At 34.3% G+C, this 25,378-nt stretch overlaps 2 protein-coding genes across 9 annotated transcripts; one reads left to right on the top strand and one right to left on the bottom strand.

Moving 5' to 3' along the window:
* The first annotated feature begins 710 nt into the window (after positions 1–710).
* Positions 711–13,448, top strand: LOC8277322 (histone acetyltransferase HAC12-like). Of its 8 annotated transcripts, none has more exons than XM_048374054.1 (17): positions 711–904; positions 2,063–2,293; positions 2,430–2,532; positions 3,560–3,806; positions 3,893–4,138; positions 4,919–6,294; positions 6,842–7,138; positions 7,224–7,502; positions 7,823–7,951; positions 8,243–8,443; positions 8,534–8,676; positions 8,947–9,250; positions 10,049–10,188; positions 10,367–10,445; positions 10,539–10,901; positions 12,700–12,926; positions 13,029–13,448. In XM_048374054.1, the coding sequence occupies exons 2-17, from the start codon at positions 2,100–2,102 to the stop codon at positions 13,057–13,059; spliced, it is 4,359 nt and encodes a 1,452-aa protein (XP_048230011.1). In that variant the 5' UTR covers positions 711–904; positions 2,063–2,099; the 3' UTR covers positions 13,060–13,448. The 8 variants fall into 8 exon arrangements, with proteins under 8 accessions (XP_048230011.1, XP_048230013.1, XP_048230015.1 ...); XM_048374056.1 differs by lacking the exon at positions 711–904 and adding an exon at positions 923–1,044; XM_048374058.1 differs by lacking the exon at positions 711–904 and adding an exon at positions 1,113–1,368.
* Positions 13,449–14,192: 744 nt separating this feature from the next.
* On the bottom strand, positions 14,193–21,976 carry LOC8277321 (nuclear matrix constituent protein 1). Its single transcript, XM_002525923.4, has 8 exons — positions 21,370–21,976; positions 19,180–19,389; positions 18,767–19,020; positions 18,362–18,632; positions 18,195–18,278; positions 15,282–17,359; positions 14,940–15,054; positions 14,193–14,827 (listed from the first exon to the last, which is right to left on the bottom strand). The coding sequence occupies exons 1-8, from the start codon at positions 21,610–21,612 to the stop codon at positions 14,588–14,590; spliced, it is 3,495 nt and encodes a 1,164-aa protein (XP_002525969.2). The 5' UTR covers positions 21,613–21,976; the 3' UTR covers positions 14,193–14,587.
* Between the last annotated feature and the right edge of the window lie 3,402 nt (positions 21,977–25,378).

Genomic DNA, 25,378 nt, shown 5'->3' with positions numbered 1-25,378 from the left:
TTACAATTATTAAACAAAATCTATTATATACCTAAAAAGTCAAAACTTTAGCAAACATCAACATTTGATAAAAATAATATAATGTAACAGCATAATTATAGTACCTATGCAGTTCTTCTCAATAACGCTTACTGAGATTGAATGACAGCAGTCTCGCCAACAAATCAAATAGTTATAATTTCACTTTTAGTAGATCAAATGAACAGAAATCCACAATGTAGGGGACCACAAACCTAGCTTTCAAGGTAGTGGACTCCGCAGTCGATAAAAAAGAGTGATCATTTGTCTTAGAAAGGTAGTTAAGTTTTGTAAGTTTGTATTAGTTTACAATTTGAGGATATGAAACAAAGTTAGGATTTTTTTGATTTGATTTATTGAAAGTGACAAATTGATGCCAAAACACATCATTTAGTTTAATTGATGACTCAACAAACGTAATTTGTTGACTAACTCTTTTTTTCTTTTTACTAATATTTATGATTGCCACGTCTGCATCTGCATAATACATAAACGTTCTCGTTATAAAAATTTTAAAAATTTCATTGAAAGTATTTTTGTTAAAAAATTGAAAGTAATTATTTAATTTTATAAATTCTGAAAAGTAGATAAATTTATTAAAAGCACAGAAAATCAGAAATTAATTGATAATTTTTTTTTTTATGAAAATAATTACGGCTTCTTAAGTTAATAGTTGAAGTAAAGAATAATACGCTACGCGGACCCACATATCCAAAACCAAACTAAAAAAAGGTCAAAGCATATCCTGTAGGGCCCACCACCGACACAGATTTCCAGAAACAATTTTAACATATAAATATCCAAAAATTACGCGTAGATATTATTAACCAATACAAAATCATCAAAAGAAAAAAAAAAAAAAGAGCATTTCTTTTAACAGTAACAGGTACTTTTAATTTCCCTTAAACCCTTTCTTTTTATCTTTGTCTCTTCTTCTTGAGGTTTTCTTACTAGCCCTAAAAATTAAAGAAACAAACAAAAAGATAGGTTGCGCTTTATCAATTATCTACCCGATCCATCTGCATTGTAAATTATACGATCTTGAAGCTTCAATTTTATGTCTTTTTTAATTTTTCTTCTCTGTTGAATTCAATTCTTCGTCTTCTTGCTTGCTCGAATTTCTAGGTTTTGAATTGTGTCAAGGGCTCAAACGGTGTCGTTCTCATCGTCATTAGGCTAATAATTTAGAAAACCCTATTGCGCACGTGCGCTTTTAGTTTTAAGATTTTTTTTTTTTTAAAGAAACAAATAAAAACCGAATCTTTTCGGGTTGTCGGAGCTTTATACGCGACAGCATACGGACTTAATATAACCGTATACGGCTGCTTTTTGGCGATGATCATGATAGTTGTGCGTGTTAAGTGTATCGTTGTGAATTTGATTGCTTTGTTGGGGTTTGTACAATTCTTTTTTTTTTTTTTTTTTTTTGGTTTGTGGTAGATTGTAGGAGTTTATTTGGATTAAATTATAATTCTAGTTAATTTTTGTGCCTTAGGTAGCTACTAAATTGTTGTAGTTCTTGGTAATTATTCTAAGAGCAACATATTTGAGGTGGCTTTTGAATCTGTGCCCTAGCTAATTTTATATTGGTACTACTACATGAGAGTACTTTTTTGTGATGATGCAATCGAGTACAAATGAGGTGTCTTGATGTGGCCTACATTCATGCTTTGTCGAGGTGTTAGTGGTTGCCTGATAGCTGCTTGTTACTGAAAGGGAAAATTGGGAAAACTCTATACAAATGGGTTGACAAGTTACCAGACATATGATGGTTTGCATTAATGTTGAAAGGATTTTTGCGTTAGTTTGTTTACTCTGTCAATGTTTATTTTGGTAGGATCTATTTATTATCCATTTTCTATTAGGTACCGTCTAAATTCTCCGACTTTGTGTGTTTGTGACAATGTCTTTGAGATTGTAACTAGATTTATATGTGCAATATATGAGAACTAAATTTTACCAGTCTCTATGCAGTATATTGGAACTAAATTTACTTGAATTGTATTCTTTTTCTTTCTTATATTGTGTTTGTTGTATTATGTAGTTCGTGCAGTATGAATAAGCCTACATAACTCAGCTAGATGCTTGCAAAGGAAAATATGTCAGGGAAGACATTTGGCCAGAAACAAAACTTTTCTTTCTCAAAATTTGCATGTCTGTTTGAGTTGGGAGGGACTGCCACACATCGTCACCCCACAAATGAATTGAATGGCCTGAATGACTGGCGCAATGGTCCTAGAATCAGCTGCTTTCGTGATTTGGTTAGAAAGAGGATGTAAGTTTTAGGAGCTTGCCTTAACTTTGTATGAAATGTTTGCTCCTAAACATTAAGGAGCATGAATCTGCATTGATGAATGGAATGTATTTCATAGTGTCTTGCTTTTCTTTTTACTGTTTCAATTCTTATACAGTGCTGGAATTTGTGAATTGGAAGCAAATTATCAATGGAAAGAGCTAGGATCCAATTTTGTTAACCTCTTAGAAAACCAACTATTCATGGAAGCTGCTTCAGAGGTATATCATTTTAACAATATATATTTAATTAGATTAATTGCTTTTTTTTGTTCTAAGTAATAAGTTAGGATAACAATCAGGGTCTTAAATAACGGCCAATACATATCGTATCGGCTGTTATGTAATGGAAATTGAAGGAGATGAAAGGGTATATGAGGCATTACACACAGGAGACTTAGAAGTAGCTAGTATATTAGCTCTGTATTGTTTGTAACAGATTTTATGACCGATACAGGCTGATACGTATCTGAAGAATTTATTTTATTTTTTTATTACTGATGGAGATTGTTAATATAATTTTTTTTTTTTTTAATTTTACTAATTGTTTTTAAAATTCATGATAGCACCTGATAATACAAGTTGATATAGTCTGATACAATCAGATATCGTTACACTGAATCTGATACTGATATGTTTCCGGATACTGTTATTTAAAACCCTGGTAATAGCTTGAAGTCCCTAGGAATAGTTATCTGCGGTCATCAAGGTTTAAAATAACAATATAGCAAACTGTATAGGTATCGAGAAGTGCAATGGTATTGGATCAGATCGCACTGTATCGGTCCAAAAGGGTTTTTGTTACTGTAAATTTTTAGGAACAATGCCCATTGAAATGTAAATTTAGAAACATATTGGCTAAAGGCTCTAGTGAAGAATCTTTCCTTTTTGGAATCTGAAAAGAAGGGATATAGTTACAAAACATAAGTAGAATGTGAAAAACTAAAGGAAACTGAGTTGCTTCCAGATTTCCTATAATGTATCTGCAAAATAACATTTAGGGAGGCCAAAATCTCATCACAAAACGGGTGATACATAACGTATCGGCCATTATTTAAAACCATGCTGCCGCCTAATCATCGTTTGAATCACAATTGACTATGTTTAATATTTGATGACTTTTCCCTTTTTGCATCAGACATTTGTTATTAATAGGTAAATCAATTTGTTGCACTTTATTTCTTGTTCAGTTGAAGTTTCATGGAAGCACATGTCTAACTTGTAATTTTGTTTTTAAAATCTTGTGTAGGAGGAGTATATGAATCAGGATGTGCTGAGATGGCGGTTGCAGGACTTAATCCAAAGGGTGATGGTTGGCTTAAACTGCAGTCCTGAATTGCCCAGCTACACTGCTCCATGCAAAGTGATGCCAACCTTGGGTTTGGCTCATGGTTACAATTCAGATGCAGCAGATTCTCCTTCTAATCACTTAAACCAAAACATTTGTGGATCTAACTCAATGGTGGCTGGCAGAAATCAACTTCGCTTTCTAAAAGGTGATCGATTGACCCCCTCCAACAGGCTTACTGCTTAATTTGATACTTACTTTTTCTCATTATAGTTCTTTTGTTCCTGTCTATAGAATTACTTGATAATAAGGATTCACACATGAGGCAGATTTCTAATGACATGCTCCTTTCTCCTGAAATGAGCTCTGTCATTACTACATTTTCTGAAAGGGGTTCTACCATTACCGCAAGTTCCAATGGAGATGGCTTTTCCGAGGTTGAAGCTTTTAATGGTGGACCATTCTTTACCAAGCAAGACTATCAACATAGTTTTGAGGTTGCATCCAAGGATAGCTGTCAACAACAATATCTTGCTCAGGGTATGTGCATTTGAGTTCAACTATTGAGTAAATTCTCCAAAATTTGTAGTCTCAGTGATATTTTAGTTTTTCGTTTTTCAGTTGTTCTTTTCACCTCTATAATGGCTAATGAGTAACTAAGTTGTAATTTTGAGTAATTTACAGTTGATTGCTAGTACTGTCCTGAGAATGTTTGAATTTCACTTGTGTGTTTTTATTTTCTTATAGTTTGTTTATGTTCTCTATTCCTGGCTTTGCTTAGTAAAAAACTGTAGATAATTCTCAGCATTTACAAGTACCGAATTACTTACAAATAAAGTACTTGCTAGATTGTGGCTTTTTTTCTTTTCCTTTTAACTAGTTTCTTTATGACCTTAAGGTATAATTATAATTATGCACTTTATTCCTTTGGGTAGCTCTTTTATGGTAGCATATCTGCTATGAATTCTCTCAGCTGTATTTGATTGTCAACTTCTCTAATACAACTGTGTGTCTAGCTGAAGGTAGCTGTATGCCCTTATAAAGTTTTTGGTACTATAAACTATCATCCGTAAATAGTTTATTCAATATGTTATATGTAATGAGCTTACATGCTTCTCTTTTTCTATCCTGCTGGCTTTATGATTTTTGCAATATAGGCTGTCATTTATGCACATATAGTTATTCCTGTGCTTGCAGCATCTTATAATTCATTCTGTGATCTTACTCATTTTCCCTTTGTTTGTTTCATCTTGTTGCTTTATTGGAGTGTTTGTTTGGGGTATATCTCTCAGGAAACACTAAATCTAGTGACACTTACAGGTGTTGCAAACAATGAGAACCTTCCTGCCAGAGATTTTGTATCTACTTTTAGAGAAGGCTCAGAGTTCACTGATTCAGTTTTGCATATCCCAGAACATGCTTCTCAAGTAATTTCAGAAGACTCTATGTTCTCTAGCATGGGCTTCAGCAGAATGAATCCTGAAGCACAGATTCTGGAACAGAAACAGTGGCAACCTTATTTGTCTCATGAGCAATTTAATAAGCCTTTTCATCTGGATGAACCAATGTATTACCTTGCTCAACAAGGTGAATTTAGCAGTCCAATTGCTGGACAAGCAGTTTCTATGCATTCTCAGCTCCCTTCAGAACAACTTCATGGCATTCATGTTGCTTCAGAAAGTTTTTCACTTCTTTCCAATTCAAAGGAAATTGCTGGTCCTAAACATGATTCTTTTGAATGCAAGATCTTACATGCATATTCTAGCCACAAGAATTCAGCTATGCCCACAGGGGATTGCCTAGTTTCTTTTGTTAATTATTTGCATTCAACATTTTGTAAAGATCGAAGTTGCAAGTGCAGACATTTCTGCGCACTTCTATCACATTTTGACAAATGTTGCTATGCTAATTGTGATATCTGTGGTCCTCTTCGAGATCATCCTTTAACCCACAATCATCACCAAAATGGTAGCTTTTTGGGGGATTCCAGCAAGACTAACACTGGTGGATCTGGCTCTTGCTCCTCAGAAAACATGCTGCCACCTACAAAACGATTTAAGCCCAGCTCTTACTGTTCAGAGAATTCGCTACCATTTTCAGGTCATCTGAAGGTGAATAAGTCCTCTAGTCTGTTGTCATCTGATAAAAGAACTTCTGTTTTGGCCCCGTTGACTGTTCAACCCTCTGATCCTGAAGGTCTTCTGCCCTTGCTGCAATGGCCAGAATCTCCTGTGTCTATTAATTCTGAAGTTTTGGAGGGGAACACTGAATTTTCTACAAGGCCCATGCAAAGTCCTTCAAGGTTTTATCAGAAAGGAAATAGTGCTGGGGAACAATTTTTGAGTCCTAATGCTGAGAGCTTGTGCAGGCCTTCTAAAGAACTGATTGTTGCTCCTAAGTCAGAGGAGATAGACTCTAGAAGTTTTGGAGGAACTGTCGATTCTGTAAGAGATAAGGCTGACCAGTTAAGGGTTAATTCCATGCCTGCTCTCTTTGAAGAGCCTGGTACCTCTTCTAAAGAGGAGGTGATACAGATTGCATCTAATTGTGACCTTGCCAAGCCAGATTTAGAGGCTGAAATGAATGAAGAGATGAAGGCGGAGAATCCAAAGACAAGAGGTGTGTCCTTGATTGAATTTTTCTCTGCAGATGAAATAAAGGACCACATATCAAGCCTTCGGCAGTGGATTGGCCAGGTCAGTACATTACTGTCAGCGCTTTGATTACTGTATTAAAATTGCTATTAGGACCGCTTTTGATTACTATATTAAAATTGTTATTGGAATCTATAGTTATGAATAAAACCTTGTGAATAGCTGTTACTTCTCCTTTCACCCTTTCTGCCCTATTTCATTTCATCGTGCTTCAATATTTTGGAACATCCACTTCAACCAGTTGTATAACGTGAAGTGAACCATGCACGTTCTTTCCTTTTTTCTTATCTTTTTTTTCGTTAGAATACAAACATGAGTCTGGTTGATCTGTATTATGAGTAGTTGCATATTGTGCATATGAATTTATGTGTTACATGTGCTATTGCTGTCTCAATACATGTCTAGTTTTCCCACAATCTTACTGAGGTTCATCTTTGTCTCTTCTTTGTGTCATGATACGATTTCAATTGTCGATTTCTGTCTTGTGATAACATAAGATGTCCTTAATCTATTACTTTGCGAAAGCTGCATATAGCTCTCTGTCTCTTTTCCTGAACACGTGCTGATATGCTGCTGTGTATTCTTCTAGAGAATATCAAAGGAAGAAAAGGAAGAACAAGAAATTCATTGTGCCAATGAGAATACATGCCAGTTGTGTGCAGCAGATAAGCTTTTACTAGCCCCAGTTCCAATATATTGCTCATCTTGTGGTTCTCGCATCAAACGCAGTGTGATTTATTATAACGCCTCAGAGGAAAATGGTACGAGGCATTCTTTCTGTACTTTATGTTATAAGGCTCGAGGTGCGAGTATCACATTCTATGGGATAACTATCCCCAAGGCAAAGCTGGATAAGAAGAAGAATGATGAGGAAATTGAAGAACCAGTAAGCAAATAAACTTGTTTGCTTTGCTCAGCCTTGGGATACTGTAAGCTGCTTTTGTTATTTATTTTTCTTTTATTTTCTGCAGTGGGTCCAGTGTGACAAATGTAAAAGCTGGCAACATCAGATATGTGCTCTCTTCAATGATAAAAGAGATATGGAAGGGGAATCTGAGTACATATGTCCCAAATGCTGCTTAGAAGAGATTAGAAGGTGGGGACATATGCCATTGCCAAAATCTACTGTTCTTGGCGCAAAAGATTTGCCAAGCACTTTGCTTAGTGACTTCATAGAGCAAAGACTCTTTAGACGTCTTCAGCAAGAGAAAGAAGATAAAGCAAAGGTTATTGGAAAAAACATTGATGAGGTTAGGTGCCAATTCTGACACATGCATAACTAACCTGCTGGAAAACTATCTATTTAGATGTATTTTTCTTTCACAAATAATATACATTTATGGTCCTTGTATTAGATTTTCATGCAAAACTTTTGTGGATATCTACAAGTGCGTTTGTTAATAATAAAATCATCTACCTATAAATTATGTGCTCAAGACCAATGTAATCTGATTTGTCTTTGTGGGTTCTGTTTCTCAGGTTTCCCTGTATTTTGAACATTTCTGTTATTTATGATCTACAATCTTAGCTTCAGGAATTTGATTGACTTATAATGTTCTCTTGTTACTAGGTTCCTGGAGCTGAAAACCTTGTTGTCAGGGTGGTGTTATCTGTTAAGAAACAGTTGAAAGTGAAGAAGCAGTTCTTAGAAATTTTTCGAGATGGCAATTACCCTGATGAATTTTCATATAGCTCAAAGGTGAGAGTTCATGTTTAAGATCATGAGGGAATCAATGTATTTCCCTCATAGTTCCTTTCAGAGTTTAGGAAAACTTAGTTAGACCTTTTGACAATCCCAGGTTATTCCACTAAATTTTCTTCAGCTTTCCTGAAATATATACCACTTATTTTCTTATGTTTAAATGCTTTCAATGGTCAAAATCTCAGGAAAGTTTAGTTTAGGCCTTCTGTGTTAAAGTTAATTGGTGCTTTTGGTATTGGGGAATCTTAGGTCTACTTTATAACTTGGCTATTTGGTTTTCTATTTCAGGTGATTCTTTTGTTCCAGAAGATTGAAGGAGTAGATGTATGCCTTTTTGGCATGTATGTGCAGGAGTTTGGATCAGAGTGCAGTCAGCCGAATCACCGCTGTGTTTATATCTCTTATCTGGACTCGGTCAAATACTTTAGGCCTGAAAGACAAACTGCAACTGGAGAAGCTCTTCGTACTTTTGTTTACCATGAAATCTTGGTATCATACTGTTGTCTTCTATGCCTGTTGTTTATGATTAACAACCTGTTCTCTTTATTTCTTTTTCTCATTGTCTTTTTCATTCATCAGATAGGATATCTTGAATACTGTAAGAAACAAGGTTTTGCGGCATGCTATTTATGGGCCTGCCCACCTCTAAAGGGAGAAGATTATATCTTATATAGCCATCCAGCAATTCAGAAGACACCAAAATCTGACAAGTTGCGGCAATGGTCTGTCTCTACTCTCACTTAGAATCCTAAAGTGCATGTGTGTGTGCACGTGCTGATCGAATTGTTTGCTCACCATCTAATGGTGACATTATGACATAGTATTACATCCCTGAGACACTAGCTTCATTTTCCTCTTATCCTTTTTGTGTCTTTTCCTCCATTTCAATCTTCATAGCTAAGGCTATTCTCTTTCCTTTTCTGTCTGTCTGTCTTTGAGAATCTCCTATGCTTCTGTGTGTGTCTTGAGTATTAGCTGATTTGGATTGGCAGGTACAATTCAATGCTAAGAAAAGCAGCCAAAGAAAATGTCGTGGTCAACGTCACTAACTTATATGACCATCTCTTTGTTCCTAGTGGACAATTTCACTCCAAGGTAACGGCAGCTCGCTTGCCATATTTTGATGGTGACTATTGGTCTGGTGCTGCTGAGACTATCATCAATAACATTGAGCAGCAAAATGGAAAATCTTCAGGGAGGAAGATTAAGAAATCAATGACAAAAAGAACTCTTAAAGCCATGGGCCATACAAATCCTTCTGATGATATCACCAAAGAAGTTCTACTGATGCAAAAAGTAATCCTGTCAACTTTAATATCTCTGTCTATATATGTATCTATGTCTGTGTGTGCCTGTGCATGTCTCCTTGTCTGTATTCTTAGTTCTTTATATGATTTTCTCTGTTGTCAAATTTGCAATTAATTAAATATTCTATTTGCAGAGTTTTCTGTGCTTCAAATCAGCCAAAGGCTGCTCTTTAATGTCAATTGAAATCTCCAATATGCCATCTAATTTAGGAGTAGCATAAAACAATGAAAAGAATAAAAGAAAACGCAAACTCGCTCGTGTTTCTTGCATATGACTAGATTATAGCTGCTACATGTGTTGTGGGTGGTATTTATCTGTTTCAAAATAGTAAGTAGGAACCATATGGTGTTGCAACCTTGCTCGCCAATGTAAATTTTTTGACAAGAAGCATAAGGATTTGTGTTTCTGGAATATCACGTATATTTACACATTCTTTTAGTTTGAACATTGGCTTCTGTAGTTGTATGGAGTTGGAAGGTAATTAATCAGCCATTTTACATTTCTTCTGAAATATTTGTAGTTGAGCCAATATGATGGGAAGTCTACATCCATTTATATGATGAAATTTCTGCAATGACATATTCATAGATCAACAGTCACCTTTATTAGGTTACATGCACCCTATGATGCATTTATCTCCATATTAGTTCATCAATGAAGCTGGAAGAAGTATAGAATATTTTATTTGAAGCTGATGAAGATATTTGCTGTCAGTTTCTGTTTGGTTGGATTATTAACAAGTGTTTGTTATTCTAACTTTACTTTTTTTTTTTTTTACTTTATCAGCTAGGGCAAACTATCTTTCCTGTTAAGGAGGATTTCTTTGTTCTCCATTTGCAATTTGTTTGCACATCCTGCCACGAAGTGATATCATATGGGCAGCGATGGTTTTGCAGTCAATGCAAAAATTTTCAGCTATGTGAAAGGTAACTTGCATGCTAACATAGTTCTCACTTTCAGATTCAGAGGAAAAGAAATCCTTGCCATCTGCTCTATGCTCTTTGGTGTAGATGGAACCTCATATCTATCTCACATGGTTTTAACTACTTCTCCACATTTTATGCTGACGATTTGTGGTTTTGTTATTTAATTTATGATCTGCAGATGCCATGATCTGGAGCACAGCCTCAATGGAGGGGACACACACGCTATAAGTAGCAAAGAAAAACATCTACTCTCTAAGGTTAATCCCATTGTCGAAACTGATATGAAGTTTTGTCTTTGTAAATACTAAGTTGGCATTTTTGATTTCTATATTTCATTTTTCTCTTTTCAGATTATGGTGGACGATATTCCATCTGATACCAAGGATGAAGATGTTATTCTGGATAGTTGGTTATTTGAAAATAGGCATACCTTATTAGGTTTCTGTCAGAAGAATCACCATCAGTTTGACACACTTCGACGAGCTAAGCATTCTTCAATGATGATCCTGCATCATCTTCATAATCCAATAATGTCCACTACTGCAACCACCTGCAACATTTGTCAGCAGGATATCAATGCCGAGGATAGGAATGTTTGTGCCACATGCCGTAATAAGAAATTTGGTCTATTTCGTATTCATAAGTTGGCTTATCAGTCTTCTGCTGCTAATTGTGAGACTGAGAATAGAGATGCATGGCGGGGATTACTCAAGGTATGAAGAACTTAATTTGATATTCCCTCCTTTAAATCATTGTCTTAATAGCAAAATCTGAAATCCATTTTGTTTCTTTATGTGTCTATACGACAATTGAGATTTATAATTGTTGTAGATATATCAAGGCAAAACCCATTGTTTAGTCTGAACTAAACGAGTTTTTGGCATTAGGTCCTTAACGTCTTATTAGGTTTTAAATGGATTTAAACTGTTGTTTTTGTTGACATTATTAAGGACATATTTGACCAAAGTTAAAAGCACGTAAAAATGCACTGTGAAAAGGGAGTGACAATTTTATATATCAATTTTTTTTCCCATTAGAAAACGAAAATCATAATATTCTCTCTATTGCTCTGTTTGTTCTACTTCACCCTTGTGGCTCTGTTTCTTTTATTTCTTTTAGACACCAAAACAAATCTAAATTCATGTCGATATAATTCATAAATCAACATTAAAATGAGAGATAAGGAAATCCAGAAAATTGCCTAAAAATTCTAAAAACCAATAGCCCTTTAATCATCAAAGAACCTAGAAGAGAGAAGTAGAACTATCACTGACACTTGGAAAGTAAGCGATCAGGTCATAGCAATAAAGTCACTTAGCCTACTGACAACTTGTTTCGCAAGTAGAATTAGATTCGCAATTAATGTTAAATGATCAACACAGATCTTATATCTTCTTAATTTAATAATTCTTTTTAAAGAAAACTTCATTAAAATACCTTATGGTTTAATATATTTTCACTTTATGGTCTGTGGTTTGCTTTTTTTCACTTTAGTACCCTGTGAATATGACAGTTAGCAAATAATGGCCAAATTGCATAATATCATTAAGAGACTCTAACGTGGCACGCAATAGCCACTGTTCTTCCAACTATCACATTAACACTTGCATAACACCGTTATGCAATTTGACCGTTATTTGCTAACGGTCATATTCACAAGGTACCAAAATGACAAAAAGCAAACCACAAACCTTAAAATGAAGATACATTAACTCATAGGATAGTTTACTGAAGTTTCCCCTTTTTTTTATTCTCTACAATTTGAAGAACCAGCAAGGATTTGGATTCATAATAAAGAAAACCCAGCAAATCAAGAATTCCAAATAAAAACTTCCCTTCCTATAGCAAAAGAATCAGCAATAACAACATAATATTATGGATCTAAACTTCAAAAGCAATTTCTTTCAGCCGCTCGAACAGTTAATTATTTGCTGGGTTTGAGATTGGAGGTGTCATCTTCTCTGTCCAGAGTTGTGACAGGAAGAGATTGCTGTTGAAGGGTTTTAGACATCTTGTAATCGATAGAGGCTGTGCTCCTACAATTTTTTCTTCTGCGATAGATTCAGAGTAAGAAGAGAGAAATTCTGTGCTGATGGAGTATGCTGCTTCTTATTTGAAGCTTTATAATTTCTAGGTGTTTGCAGAGAAGCTGTGATTTTTCAGTGTTGGCAGAGATGAGATTGAGTAGCAGTAGATGTAAAGTATGCTATGAGATACTAGGGATGGGTTTCTTATTTATTCTGGAATTATTTATTTTTTTAGTTTTTAGAGTAAACAGTGTTGGTCAATTTATTAATTTAACTACCTTTTCAAACCCAATGATTTATTAAGGACCCAATGCCAAAAACTCATATAGTTTAGGGATGAATTAATAGGTTTTACCATTGTTTAATATAAAATTTTTGTTATGCAGCATTTAGCTTTTATAAGTTGATAATATACTCAGGAATGACAATTAGTTAACTGAGTGGAGCACTTCAAATTTATTTGCTTTCTAATATGTTGGTGCAGCTAAAGGAACTGCTATATGTTCTACAACATGCCTCGCAATGTAGAACAACCAATGGTGAACCCTGTTCTTACCCAAACTGCCTTCTGGTTAGAAGGTTGCTCTACCATGCATCTAATTGCACCATTCGGATCAGAAGAGGTTGTCCGGGCTGCATAAAGGCGTGGAAGATACTTTGGATTCATGCAAAATTTTGCAGGCAAGCAGATTGCTGCGTGCCGCGCTGCAGGTCAGGCAAACTTACCATTTCCAATGTTTATCTTCCTAATCTCTCATTTCTTTCCATCATAAACTATCAAGTCCTTATAAATACTTTGTGCTAAATTTGTAGAGATTTGAAGAGTCATATGCATGCACTGTAACCGGAGACTCTCTTGGAGGATTATTAGGATCGCAAGCACCCAAAATTTTCTCAGGGTAACTGAACAGTCCAAGTGTATAGGAGATAACCAACATCACTAACCAAGTATACAGCTTTTCGAGACCCAACTGTACAGTTCTTCGAGTTTTAAAGAAATGTAAGGCAAAAAACCAAGTTTTGACGCCTATTTAGTAAAGTAAATTAGCTCAAGTTTTTCCCCTCTTGAAAGGTGGAAATGGAGTGCCATAAGATAGGTAACTTTCTCTAGTTTTAGTTAGGTCTTAGGCTGATACAACATTTTGAGCGTCCATATCATCAGATCTTGTTTGCAAGTGTATAGCTGGACTCAACTCAGTTATTAATTAGTATCTTATGTGTTGCTGCTGCGTATATCATAGAAATCTAAGATTTTATGAACATGACACTAGTTCTTTTAGCTAAATGAATTTCAGCCTACACTTCACTTGGATCTGGAAGATCTATTTGATTGGTTGTCCAATTCTGAGAGAGATGAAATATGAAAGAATTTTAAAAGAATCAGATAACAGTAATATGTACATCCGGGAAATGGAAAGCAAAATGAACCCGGATGTACTAATATGATTTTAACTTTGAAACTTATTTGCATGTTATGTTAAACAGGGGAGAGAGAGAGAGAGAGAGAGAGAGAGAGTATTAGCAAATGCACATCCAGGCTTGTCTTGTTCGTAAATATGGAAGTAAGAATGATGAATTATGTGAGAAAGGAATTTGTTAATGATAAATGTTTTTGAATTACTACTTCTAAAAACTATTTGATAAATACAGTCTTAAAATTGCTTTTCAACTCATAAGAAATTCATAACTGTTTATGGTTTTAAATAAAAAATTATAATAATTTTGTTTTACTAATAAAATGAAGGCAATTTAATCCACATTTCTTTATTATAATAAAACATTCTCAACATCTCGAAAAAATTTGACCGTCACAGAATGCCATGTTGCAACCACAATATTTATTTGATCCTCCAATCCATAACATTAATAAGCTTTTTGTCTTCTCAAACAAAAACTTCCGTCCAACTCAATTTCGTTAGCAGAACTAAATATTAGCAATGAATCATTGTTAAACGACAGGATATGGCAGGAGAGAAATAAGATGAAAGGGTTTTTCAAAGTGTCAATTATCGTAAAATACAGGCATCTTGATACAAACAATTGGAATGTGGAAGATGTTTCCAGTGTTAAATATGCACTGGTCATTGCTACATCAAATCATCTAAAAATATTTTTAAGGAGAAAATAGAAAACCAACGAAAGAAAGAAAAGACAAAAATAACCCCGAAAATCCTAAAAAACTAACCAAAGAAAAGAGGGCGAGAACACAAGATCCCTCCACTCCACCTGGATTAAGACCTGAAGTGTCACCACAACTACATCTGATCTGATAATACACACTACTACACATCAAAGAGCTCCTAACAGCAATCCTAAAAGAATTTAAAACAATCAAGAATCCACAAGAGATAGCCGCCCATAATTCAGCATCATTACGTCGTGAAGAAAGTCCAAAGCTTCTTTCCTATTGATGCTTCACCGGGATGTACCGATTCATCTTCATCTTCATCTTCCTCGTCATCTTCATCTCCTCTATGAGATTCACTCCTATACTCCTCTGCAACACCAAACTCCCCACCCTCGTCTGGAGTGCCATTTACCTCCTCACTCAATGCAGCATATTCAACCAAGTTTCTGGTTGAATCAGCATCAGTGTCTGAGACCACCTCCAACTGCCAATAAACACAGCATATGTTGTTAACAAATTTATAATTTGTTCGTGAACATATCAAGGATTTTTATATGGAGTTCAAAATATCAAATGATGGTATTTACAGCACTCACCTGCTCAAAACGTGCATTACCACCATTTTCACTGGCAATTCCAGTCGAAGTTGGACCCCTAACACCGCCTTCTTCCTTATCTTCACGACCAATGTCAGATAACGGTTTAGCTCCTCTATTCATATGTAATACAAATTCAGGAGAAAGTTAGATAAACTTGTGAAGATTAATTAGTACGGACATGCCAATTAAGTAGGTGGACATGTTTCCTTATTTAAGGAATCTAATGATGTGTAACAACCAGCAGGCCTGCCAGATATGGTCATATGACACTAAACACGGCATGGCTTATGCATGGCATGGCTTATAAGTCAATTACTACATAGCAGATTGAGAACTTACTTTTTGGGCCGTCGAAGATTGTATCGCTTTTCACCAGGAGTTTGCACAATGGCAACTTTTTGTTGCCTCTTCCTGCGCTTGCCAGCTGTGATACTATCAGAATGTCCCTCACTCTCATCACCATCACCATCACCATGTTCACTAACTGTATTTTGAGAAGCTCGAGTGCTTTTCCGTTTCCGTGCATTTCTTGAAATTTTCTCATCTGCAAGATTAGACTCACCACGGCTTTCAGCCTTTAAATGGCTAGAATCTTCTGTCTCAGTATTAAGCTCCAAGGACTCCCCAAGTATAGCCTTCGCATCCTGTACAACTGCCTTCATTGAGCGTGTTCTACTAACTCTGGGTCTCCCTCTCTTGTGAATTTGGCGGCCAAGCTTCACATTAGAAGGCTGAGTCCCTTCCGGAACTTGTATTGCCTCATTGTTAATATTGCTCTTATCATCAATAGAGAAATCCTGTACAGCTTCAGCCTCTCTAATGCTAGAATCAGATTGTATCCTCTGGACATCCAATGAATCGTTTCCAATCGTGAAAGACAACTCTGGTTCATGTGCAGTGAAATCTAACCTTTTTGATGGTTCTTCTCTGTCCTCTGCCAAAAGTGGAGCAGTCAAATTTTGTACAGCAGCAGGCTCCATCTTATTACCTGGGGAGAAACTAAATATCTTTGACGTGCATTTTCGGAGCCAAGAAACTGGGGACGCGGAACGGCCTGCACTGGGAGATATATCATTGTCTTGCACTGCAGTAGCAGCCAGATTTTGATTACAATTTCCTGTTGCACTTTGAATTAGTCCTTGGTTGGGAAGGAGCACTGCTTTTTCAATTTCTTGTGAAGATATTAAATCAGAAAGCACAAACTCAGAGGTTATTTCACCACAGTTCTTGCAACTCTTATGCTGTTCAACAAATAAAATAAAACGTTCTTTCTCTTTAACAAATTGTTCTCTGTGGTCCTTCAGTTTCTTGCTAAGATCACCAAGCTTATCGATATCATCTCGCATTTCAAGTTGTTGCTCTTGAAGATGCTTTTTATTTTCTTCAATTTCTTGCCTTTCTTTTTCTATCCTAAGTCTTTCAAATTTCATTTCCTCCATTTCCCTTCTAGCTAGATCTCTTAAGAAATTAATGTTCTTTAATTCTCTCTCCTTCTCTTCCTCAAACAATTTCTCCTTCTCTTGCAAAACTTTTTCCATTCCCTCCTGCTTTATCTGCAGATCATTCCCAAGTTCACTCTTCTGCAGTTCAAATTCATGCAGCATTTGTTGTCTCTCACTTAGAGCTTTCTCAGCAAGTGCAGAGCGCTCATGCTCCATATTGGCCTCAAAAGATTCTTTGGCAATTTCAAGAGCTTCCCTCTCCCTTATAACATAGTCCTCCACATTCTGCTTTTCATGCTTTATTCTTTCTTCTTCTGAGGCTTTCTGCTTTTCAAACTTCTCCCTTTGTTCACTAATGCTCTTCAATTGTTTCTCAATCTCAACCCTTTTCTCATCAAGATCATCCCACTCTCTCTCAAAGTTCTCCTTTTGCTGTTTTAAATCTTCAACCTCTTTCAGAAAGAGCTGTTCTTGAAGCCTGCACTTCTCTATCTCCTCTTTCAGTTCAGATTGCAAGCGAACATACTCAACCCTCTCTTCTTCATTTACTTTGAGCTGATCCTTCTCCTCACGAATTTTCAGCAGCTGTTCTTCATTTGCAGCTCTTATCTTCTCGAGTTCAGCCTTGAGATTCAGAAAATTCTCTTTATCAGAGTTCAATTGGCGTTTCTCATTTTCCAAGTTCTTTTCCTCAGATTTGATGGTCTTCTCCTTTTCCTTCAGGGCTTTTGATTTCGACTCAAATTCTTTCTCTTTCTCCTTAAGCTTATCCAATTTTTTATCTAATGCCTGCTCTCTTTTTAAAACTTTGTCCTCCATATGCTTGATTTCAGCTTCTTTCTTCTCCACTTCATTCACCTTGTTTTTCAGTTCCTCGTCGAGAGATTTCCTCTTCTGATCAGCTTCCAATTCAAACTCACGCTTTTTAACTTCCAAAATAGCAGTGTGTTCATCAATGAGCTTCTGGATCTCAACCTGTTGATGTTGGATGCAAAAGCAAGCAAAAAATGGTAAGTAAATAACCAACAGAACATATTAAAATTGCTCCACTTTTTCATCAATGATTACACAACATAGTTCCAGCTACCAAAATGTTTGTAAATAAGTTCGTGATGAGCAACCAAAACAGAGTATGAAGAAAACTAGAGGAGAAAAAAATCAGCAGAACAGTTTATAATCAAATATAATTTACCATCAACAAATATTAAAAGAACAAGATTAAGAAAAACAAGAAATCAAGTAAATAAGAACAAAAAAAATAAATGTCTATACTTGATAAAAATGAAAAGAATAATATGGAGCAGCTGCATAAAGAAGAATAGATTTGGGCGCCTACCACTTAGTAAGTCTGATCTGTTTGAGTCACTGTCGCCACTCAAGCAAAATTTGTATTTGTCTTTCAAAAATTTGGAATTTGAAGAAGCCGATTGAGAAGAACAAAACCTTTTTAGTTATTTGATAAAAGGCCCTCTAATATTTTTGGTTCTTGTTCAGGACTCTAGGTATTTAATAAATTGGTTTAGGAACTTGATGAGTCTTTTATTCATAGTTCACATTGCCCATCTTCCCTTTTCTTCTTCTCTTTTTTTTTTTTTGGTTCAGGGAATGTGATTGTCTCCAATTTTTATAAATTACAAAAGAAGGCTTGATAGTTTTTGGAAACATCTCTTGGAGTTTCCAAGACGTTTGCAAAACGCAGAAGCATCGATTAAGTGAAGTTTCCATGCATCATAGCAGGTGAAAATAAAAGAACATTCATACTGGTAGAAGAATTTCTCAGAAAATATCACACAGTATTGCAAGGACTCACTTTTTCTCTATCATTCAGGCTTTCTTCAAGCGAACGTAATTTTTCCTCTTTCATCTCTAATTTCTTTCCTGTAGCATCAAATTCCTGCACAACACAAATAGACATTATAAATTTATAACACACTCATCAGTTGTAATCAATAACACTCAGCATGAGGAAAAAAGTGCCTTTTCTTTAAGAGTCAAATTAGCCAGCCGGATGGTCATTTCATCTTCTTTATTTTTCAAGACTACTTCTGCTTCGTCGATCTTCTTTTGCGCCTCTTCAAGGTCCTTTTCTTTTTGCTTAAGAATTCTATCATTCTCGTTTGCCCTTTCCTCTCTCTGGTTGATTATCCTTTGACCTTTAGATATCCTTTCTTCTCCCTCTTGTAATTTCCGTTCCCATTCTCGCAAGTCCTCCCTTTGCCTGGACAAAGTGGACTCATGTGCTTCTTTCCTGAGAAATATGACCACATGAAATTGTCAACAATTTGAACTGCAGTAATAGGAAATACAAATATGGAAAAAGAAGGAACAAGAAACAAAACAAAACATAATAAAAGCAACAATGGTAAGAATCATTGAGAATACTCTGCAATGAAGGAAATGCGCTCCCTCCGAAGGGCACTTTCTCGAGATTCCACATCCTGTGATTTCCTATCAATCTCTGAACTCTTCCTACTCACTTCAGCAAGCTTGGCATCAGCAGCATGCAATTTTGACTCTACTTCTAAAGATTTTTCTTCAACACTAATGATCAAGGCATTTGCTTCAGCCAACTTTGAATCAGCAGTAAACTTGAGTTCTGCATTTTCAGAACGCATCTCACGCACTGCCTTCTCCAACTGCAGCAGCACACATTCTCAAATTTATCCAAAGAATTATATGATTAAATCATTTGCAGTAGCAAAATATGAATGAACAGCCTCGCTAATAACAGATAACTACAATACCAGATAAGGAATTTGTGCACAGCATAAATAAAAAGAAAAAACAAGTCTTACATCAAGCACACACTGTTTCTCCACACCCAAGGCCTTTCTCAGATTCTCCTCTCGCCTCTCAGCATCAGAGATTGCAATCAAATGTGCTGCTTGTTCTCGTTTTAGTGCATCTGTAGCTTCTCTAATTGCTTGCTTGAGTTCTTCATACTTAGAAGTCCATTCTTTCTTCTCAATCAAGAGAATCCCCATATTGTATTGGTAGTCAAACAGCTGGCATACAGGTTGGTAGGTGAAAATTAGCAGAAGAGTGGGAAAAAAAAAAAAGACCTCAATTAACTGAAGTAGGAACTGAAAACTCTAAGATATCAGTCATGAGTCTACAATGCCCAGAAAAATATTAAGACAATATGGAATTGCATCCATGAAACTGTAACAATTGATAAACATCAAATAGAATTGCATATAATACCAATGCTAAGCTCATCCATTTAGATAAAAATAAAATCATAAAAATGCAGTCATTATTTTACATCTGAGAATCGCCTTTTACATTTTATAATTGTGTGATTTTGCCGTTCAAACCACATTGATTCAAGAAAAAGACAACTCTTCATAGAAGGGTCTATATTTTAGGATTTATACATAACCCAAAAAGGAATGCTGTTTACAGGAGTTACAAATTTAGTTAAGCAGGAGGTGCTGTAGAAATATCAAGAATCTTATGATAAAGGTTCAGGTCAGTCTTATTTATGCTGTAGCTCCCCAACTAAGAAAAGCAATCTTTGTTGGATGAGGAAAAGAATCAAAGAGTCACATAGGCTTAGATATTGGATTTGGACGCACTCCTATATACAGTGTGATCTCTGCCCTTCTCAATTCTCATTTTTTTTTCTTTTTTTTTTTTTTATTTTATGTGTACTTATCTATCATTTTTTCTCAATTTTATGCAGTTAGCACTTATTTCCTCCTGCAGAAAATGTAGCAGCTTCTTTAAAATTTGAATCGCAAATCAACTTTTTTCTTTCTTTCCTGAGAAACGTTAAAAGTCCACTCAGTATACACAGTCCCCATTTAATCAAAAGCAATAATTAACATCTTAGCCACAAAGCGTGCTCCTCACATATTTTATCAGACTTTCCTAAATCAACTCTCTCTTAAATAAATTAGGTTTGTTGTGCATATTACTACTCTATGCCTGTCTCAAAAAATGCATGGTTGAAAATCATAAACATTAAGCATAGAGGCTTCATATTAGTAAGTTAAATGGAATCATACAACATCAAATATTAAAGCAATTATGATTATTTTCATGACTCTTCAAAATGCCAATCAAAACACAACTCTACTCGCAAAAATTTGCACACATCCATGCTCTTCCACAACTCTTCTTGTGACTCAGTTTTCTAAGAACTAACTTAAGTTAGACATAAATTTCCAGTTGAAGATTTTTGGAAGTTGAAGAAGCCACATCAAGCCTTTAACATTAAGAACATTTGAGATGCTACTGGAAAAACCTCTAATTAAAAAGGAACCATAAGGGCAACAATTAATGATATACCCAAGTAAAGTGATTGCAATTTCATGAACTCTTGAATTTGCCCTAGAGTCCCCATGCCAAAGAAACAATCTTGGGCCACAGTATGAACCTCAGAGATTCCCACCTAACAGGAAAATATATGCAAAACAAGAGTGTTGAAATTAGAAATTCAATTCCTAATTTCAATGCTCTTACCCTACATCAAAATCCAAAAACATAATTGGAAAACAAATAGCCAAAGACAACTTGCAGCACTTGAAATTTACCCCTATCTGATACACACGTAAAGAGTCCAAGTATCATCGGCAGCAGTCAAGAAGTCCAAGTATGCAATGTGTATAATCAGTAATAGATTCACAGCACAACTACAATAGTCAATAGCATGCTTGAGCAGCATAACACCACAAGCATGAGACTTGTAACTCTATATTAAATTACTATCTTTATCTACGCCAATCTTTATAGTATATCCACTCTGCTAATTCAACCTCAGTTGCAATCATACTACCAAAACAACAAAGCAAACATCTTACCTGCCTAAAGCAACAATTATGCCCCTGACACTAACAAACCAAAATCAATAAACACTATAATTGAGAAAAAGAAAAAGATAATCAAGAACCCATTATAAGAAGTCTAATAAACAACAAAACCCGAACCACAGAATTCCAGAAAAAGCACTAAATGGGAAAAAAAATTTAACAAAAACCAACCTCGTTTTCGAGCTTTGATATTTTCTCCACCAAGCCAACATCATCACCATCCAAAGCGAGTCCCACGCCGTTAGGAGTCACAGGTTCAGCAAAAGCCACACTCTTTCCCTTCAGAACACTTGCATCTCCAGAATTTACATTATTTAACCCATTCATTTTTGAATCCGACCCAGAACCAGTCTTCTCACTCCGTGGCGTGAGAGACCAGCCGGACCACACTTTTCTTTGAGGAGTAAACATCATAACATGCTCCAGAATTGCCACTCAATGATCCCCAAATCTATGGATCCCAGACTCAACCTCATAAGAAAAGCCCTAAAAAAGACTTCCCAAATTGAACCCCTCCCTTCAATTCCCTGATAATAAAAATCCAGACTTTGAACACAAGACCAGAGATTATAGTGAAAAGGACGAAAAAAGTCTTGAATTACGAGGAAACTGTTAAATTTCAGAACTTTTTAAGAGAATCTAAAAACCCTAAAGACCGGACATGAACCCGGTTCCCAAAATCCGGTGGAATTTGGATTTGGAGTCCGATAACGTCTAGAAACGAACTTTTCTCTTTTCTTTTTTCTTCTCTCTCTCTCTCTTGTCAGCCCACACTTTCTTCTTCCTATGGGTGTGCGCGGATCGGATCATTCACGCTTACTATCTATTTTCGGGTCCCACAAACACTAATTCCTTTAGTAAATTGACGACATTGCCCTTGGTTTATTAATCCATAGGAATAATAGAAGGGTATTTTGGGGATTAAAAAATTTTATGATTTTGGACTGGTGTTTCTTTGTATTTGTTTGGTCTGACAAAAATGGGCTTGAGCTGAGGTGGAGTGGGAGAGAAGGGTATTTTGGGGATAGGAGAGAAGGAGTGAGAATATAGCATATGCTGGGTACTGAAATGCCAAGGTGGAAATGAAGAGGGGAATGGATTTGATTAGGTGTGAAGATAAGTATATTTTGTCCCATGTGGGCTGTTTGAGTTTCAGCCTTTGAGGCCATTATCATAAACTTACTTCTCTCTTTATGTCTCTTTGCCTTTGGTCTTTTCCAAAGTAGAGAGAGGAGCCTCCTCTCACTCTCTCTCTCTCTCTCTCTCTCTCTCTTGTCTATAGGAAAGGGATACCAAAAGGGTTAAAAAAGGGGAAAAAGAAAGAAAAGGATTAGGCTTTGGGGGTGTGCACACACAAGTGAGAGGGGCCACACAAACATATGAAGGAACTTTGATAATTATTATGGTGGCACTTTCAATGCCAAGCAAATGGATTATTGTTACTATTAACTTTTGAATCATTTCTAATTCAATGTCGTAACCCTTTCAGCTATCTTTTAAAGGATGCTTAGCTTTTCTAAATTTTCCCATTAGGAGGAGACTCATTAGTTGTAGATTCCAACTTGTAGAAAAAAAAAGCATATGAAAATTGGGATTTTTTATTATTCTTTTGTTACTATATTACATATATATTATATCTGACAGTTAGATCATCCACCTCTTTTAATAATTATAAATTAAAATATATCACTTTTCAGCTGTCTAAAAATAAAATTATTTCAAATATATAATATTTATCCACATAAAAAATAGTTAATTTATTTTTATAAATACAATTTTTTTATCGTGCATTGTAAACTTTAATAATAGCTAATCTAATAATCCAAAAAAGTAAAATATTGAAAAGTAGATTAAAAAGCAAAATAGCTGTAAAAATAATCTTAATTCACTTTATAATGTCCAAGGCAAATTTATTATATGATATGTTTTTTTATTTTACTAAATAGTTAAGTATAAATTTGCATTCACCTCAAATTATATGTCCACATTTCAAATCATCTCATGGCTTAAGACATTCTAGGTTTACACCTGTATGGAACGGGAGGCCAGGGTGATTATTTATAGGCATCAATGTATTACTCGATTTCTTTTTATCTGTTTTAAATAATAAAAAATTATTTTAATTATCTACCACTTTTTATATATCTAGATATACTAATAATTTTTTGCTATTTTATTCTTGTATTGAAATAGATGTAATAAATTTCATAATATTTATAGAAGAATAATTTAGTCTAATTTAACTATTTTTTTATAATTAAATTTAAATAAATTATTAAAAAATGACAGTTAGTATGAAATAAAAGAAAATATATTTTTATTATTTAATATACTTTTATAAGAAACACGTGGCTTTTTAAGTTTAAGGACTTTTCTAGAAAATAATAATAGAATTTTAAAATTATAAAAGATTAAAAGATTTTATTGTTGTTTAGATAATTGAATGAAACTCCAAATCTCCTAAAAAAAATTAAATATGACAAAAGTAAATTTACTTATATCATACATGTATAAAATGTGAAAGGAGGAAAACAAATAAATTTACTAAAATAATTTTATGATTAGTGTTGTTAAGATTGGTGAATTTAATTTTTTGTTAATTAAGATAATTAATAAAAAAATTAAAATATGGCACTAGTATAAAAATAAAATTTTGTGTATTAATAGGACACTACAATTTCATAAATAAGAAATAAAAAAGTTCTACAGAAAAGAACAACAAACGATTAAAATTAAAAAAAGTTAAAGAAAATTCTATTATGAAAAGAAAAAATCAACGGAAAATAAAATAAGTTTTAGATACGTAATAAAACCTATAGGGTTTAGGTTTCTAAATTTATCTCATTTTTGTAATTGTTTCCACAAATTCAACTTTAATTCAATTTGGACTTCTTAATTTTACGGATTGTTACTTTTAACTTCTTCAATCACATACATTATACGTGTGTTTCACAACATCTAAAAATATATAAAATTAAATAAAAAATATTTAAAATATAAAATAATGACTAAATACATAAATAACCTTCTAAACTTGTCTCATTTTTGTAATTGGCCTCCAAAACTTAACTTTGATTCTATTGAACTTCTTAAATTTACCGGGTGTTATTTTTAACCCCTTCAATTAGAGACATTATATGCATGTGTTTTATACCATTTAAAAAACGCGTAAGTTCGAATAAAATAAAAAAGTAAAACAATGAGTTTTAATTCTTAAACAAAACTTATCATCTTTTGATATCTGTTAAAACATTTTTTTGTTATGGTTATTGGGTGAGCATAGCCTATGAGAATAAAAAGAAGTACTTGATAGTAAAAAAAAAAAGTTGAAGGATTACAACGGTTTATTTTAATCATTTGAAAAATATTTTTTTATTTTATTTAATAAAATTAATAAAATATTTTTAATGTACAACAAATAATACATCAAAACTAATGAAACACACTTTTTATAAGAGATTAATTCAAAGCGCTTAATTTTTATATGTGAAGGATTTAAATATAATTTATATGCCTAATTATGTCAAAATCAAGTATGGGGAGGCAATTATAAAACAGGACAAGTTTAATAGTTCCCATTTGGCTGTTGACTATTGCGCAGTCAGCAATTTTTTCCCTTACCCACTCGCACATGGTGGCGCATGCAGCATCTCCAAGAGGCGGTTTTGGACACTTATACCTCCATTAGACTCCACATTGATTGCTAAAATTTTTGGTAAATTAAAATTATTTTTTCCGAACATTGAAATATTTATTTTTGATTTTTTTTGTATAGAAAATGAAAATGAAAATATAATTATTTTATATGAAAATAAAATCTGAAAAAATATGAGATATATCTAATTAATAGATCTTAAGGTGTTGAGGCTCAGTGGAAAAAACAAACATTCTACCTATATTTTTTAATTTTTTTGAAAAAAAAGTGATTAAAGTAGAACTTTAATTGATTTTATTTATAAAATGAATTAAAATTCGAAAATAGGTAGGAAATTTTTTTTTAGAATTCCTGTATATGAAAGAGAAAATTTTGATCAACGTTCATAATATTTTCAATGTTTATAAATCCAACAAATAAATTAAAAATCTTAATTAAACAAATTATAAAGAAATGTACTAATGGATCTTAAGTACATTTAAATAAGATCTTTCTAGGAATAGACTCTTCCACTTTCTTCCTTTC

The sequence above is a fragment of the Ricinus communis genome, chromosome 5 (assembly GCF_019578655.1).
Source record: "Ricinus communis isolate WT05 ecotype wild-type chromosome 5, ASM1957865v1, whole genome shotgun sequence".
Taxonomy (NCBI): Eukaryota; Viridiplantae; Streptophyta; class Magnoliopsida; order Malpighiales; family Euphorbiaceae; genus Ricinus; species Ricinus communis.
The sequence above is the reverse complement of the archived record's forward strand: the minus strand, read 5'-3'. Positions and strand labels throughout refer to the sequence as shown.

Coding starts and splice junctions, on each gene's coding strand:
- LOC8277322 (XM_048374054.1), top strand. CDS start 2,100: ATGCTTGCAAAGGAAAATATGTCAGGGAAGACATTTGGCCAGAAACAA. Junction 3,807..3,892: donor TCAACTTCGCTTTCTAAAAG/GTGATCGATTGA, acceptor TCCTGTCTATAG/AATTACTTGATAATAAGGAT. Junction 6,295..6,841: donor TTCGGCAGTGGATTGGCCAG/GTCAGTACATTA, acceptor GTATTCTTCTAG/AGAATATCAAAGGAAGAAAA.
- LOC8277321 (XM_002525923.4), bottom strand. CDS start 21,612: ATGATGTTTACTCCTCAAAGAAAAGTGTGGTCCGGCTGGTCTCTCACG. Junction 19,021..19,179: donor AGAAACAGTGTGTGCTTGAT/GTAAGACTTGTT, acceptor GTGCTGCTGCAG/TTGGAGAAGGCAGTGCGTGA. Junction 15,055..15,281: donor AATCTTCGACGGCCCAAAAA/GTAAGTTCTCAA, acceptor ACATATGAATAG/AGGAGCTAAACCGTTATCTG.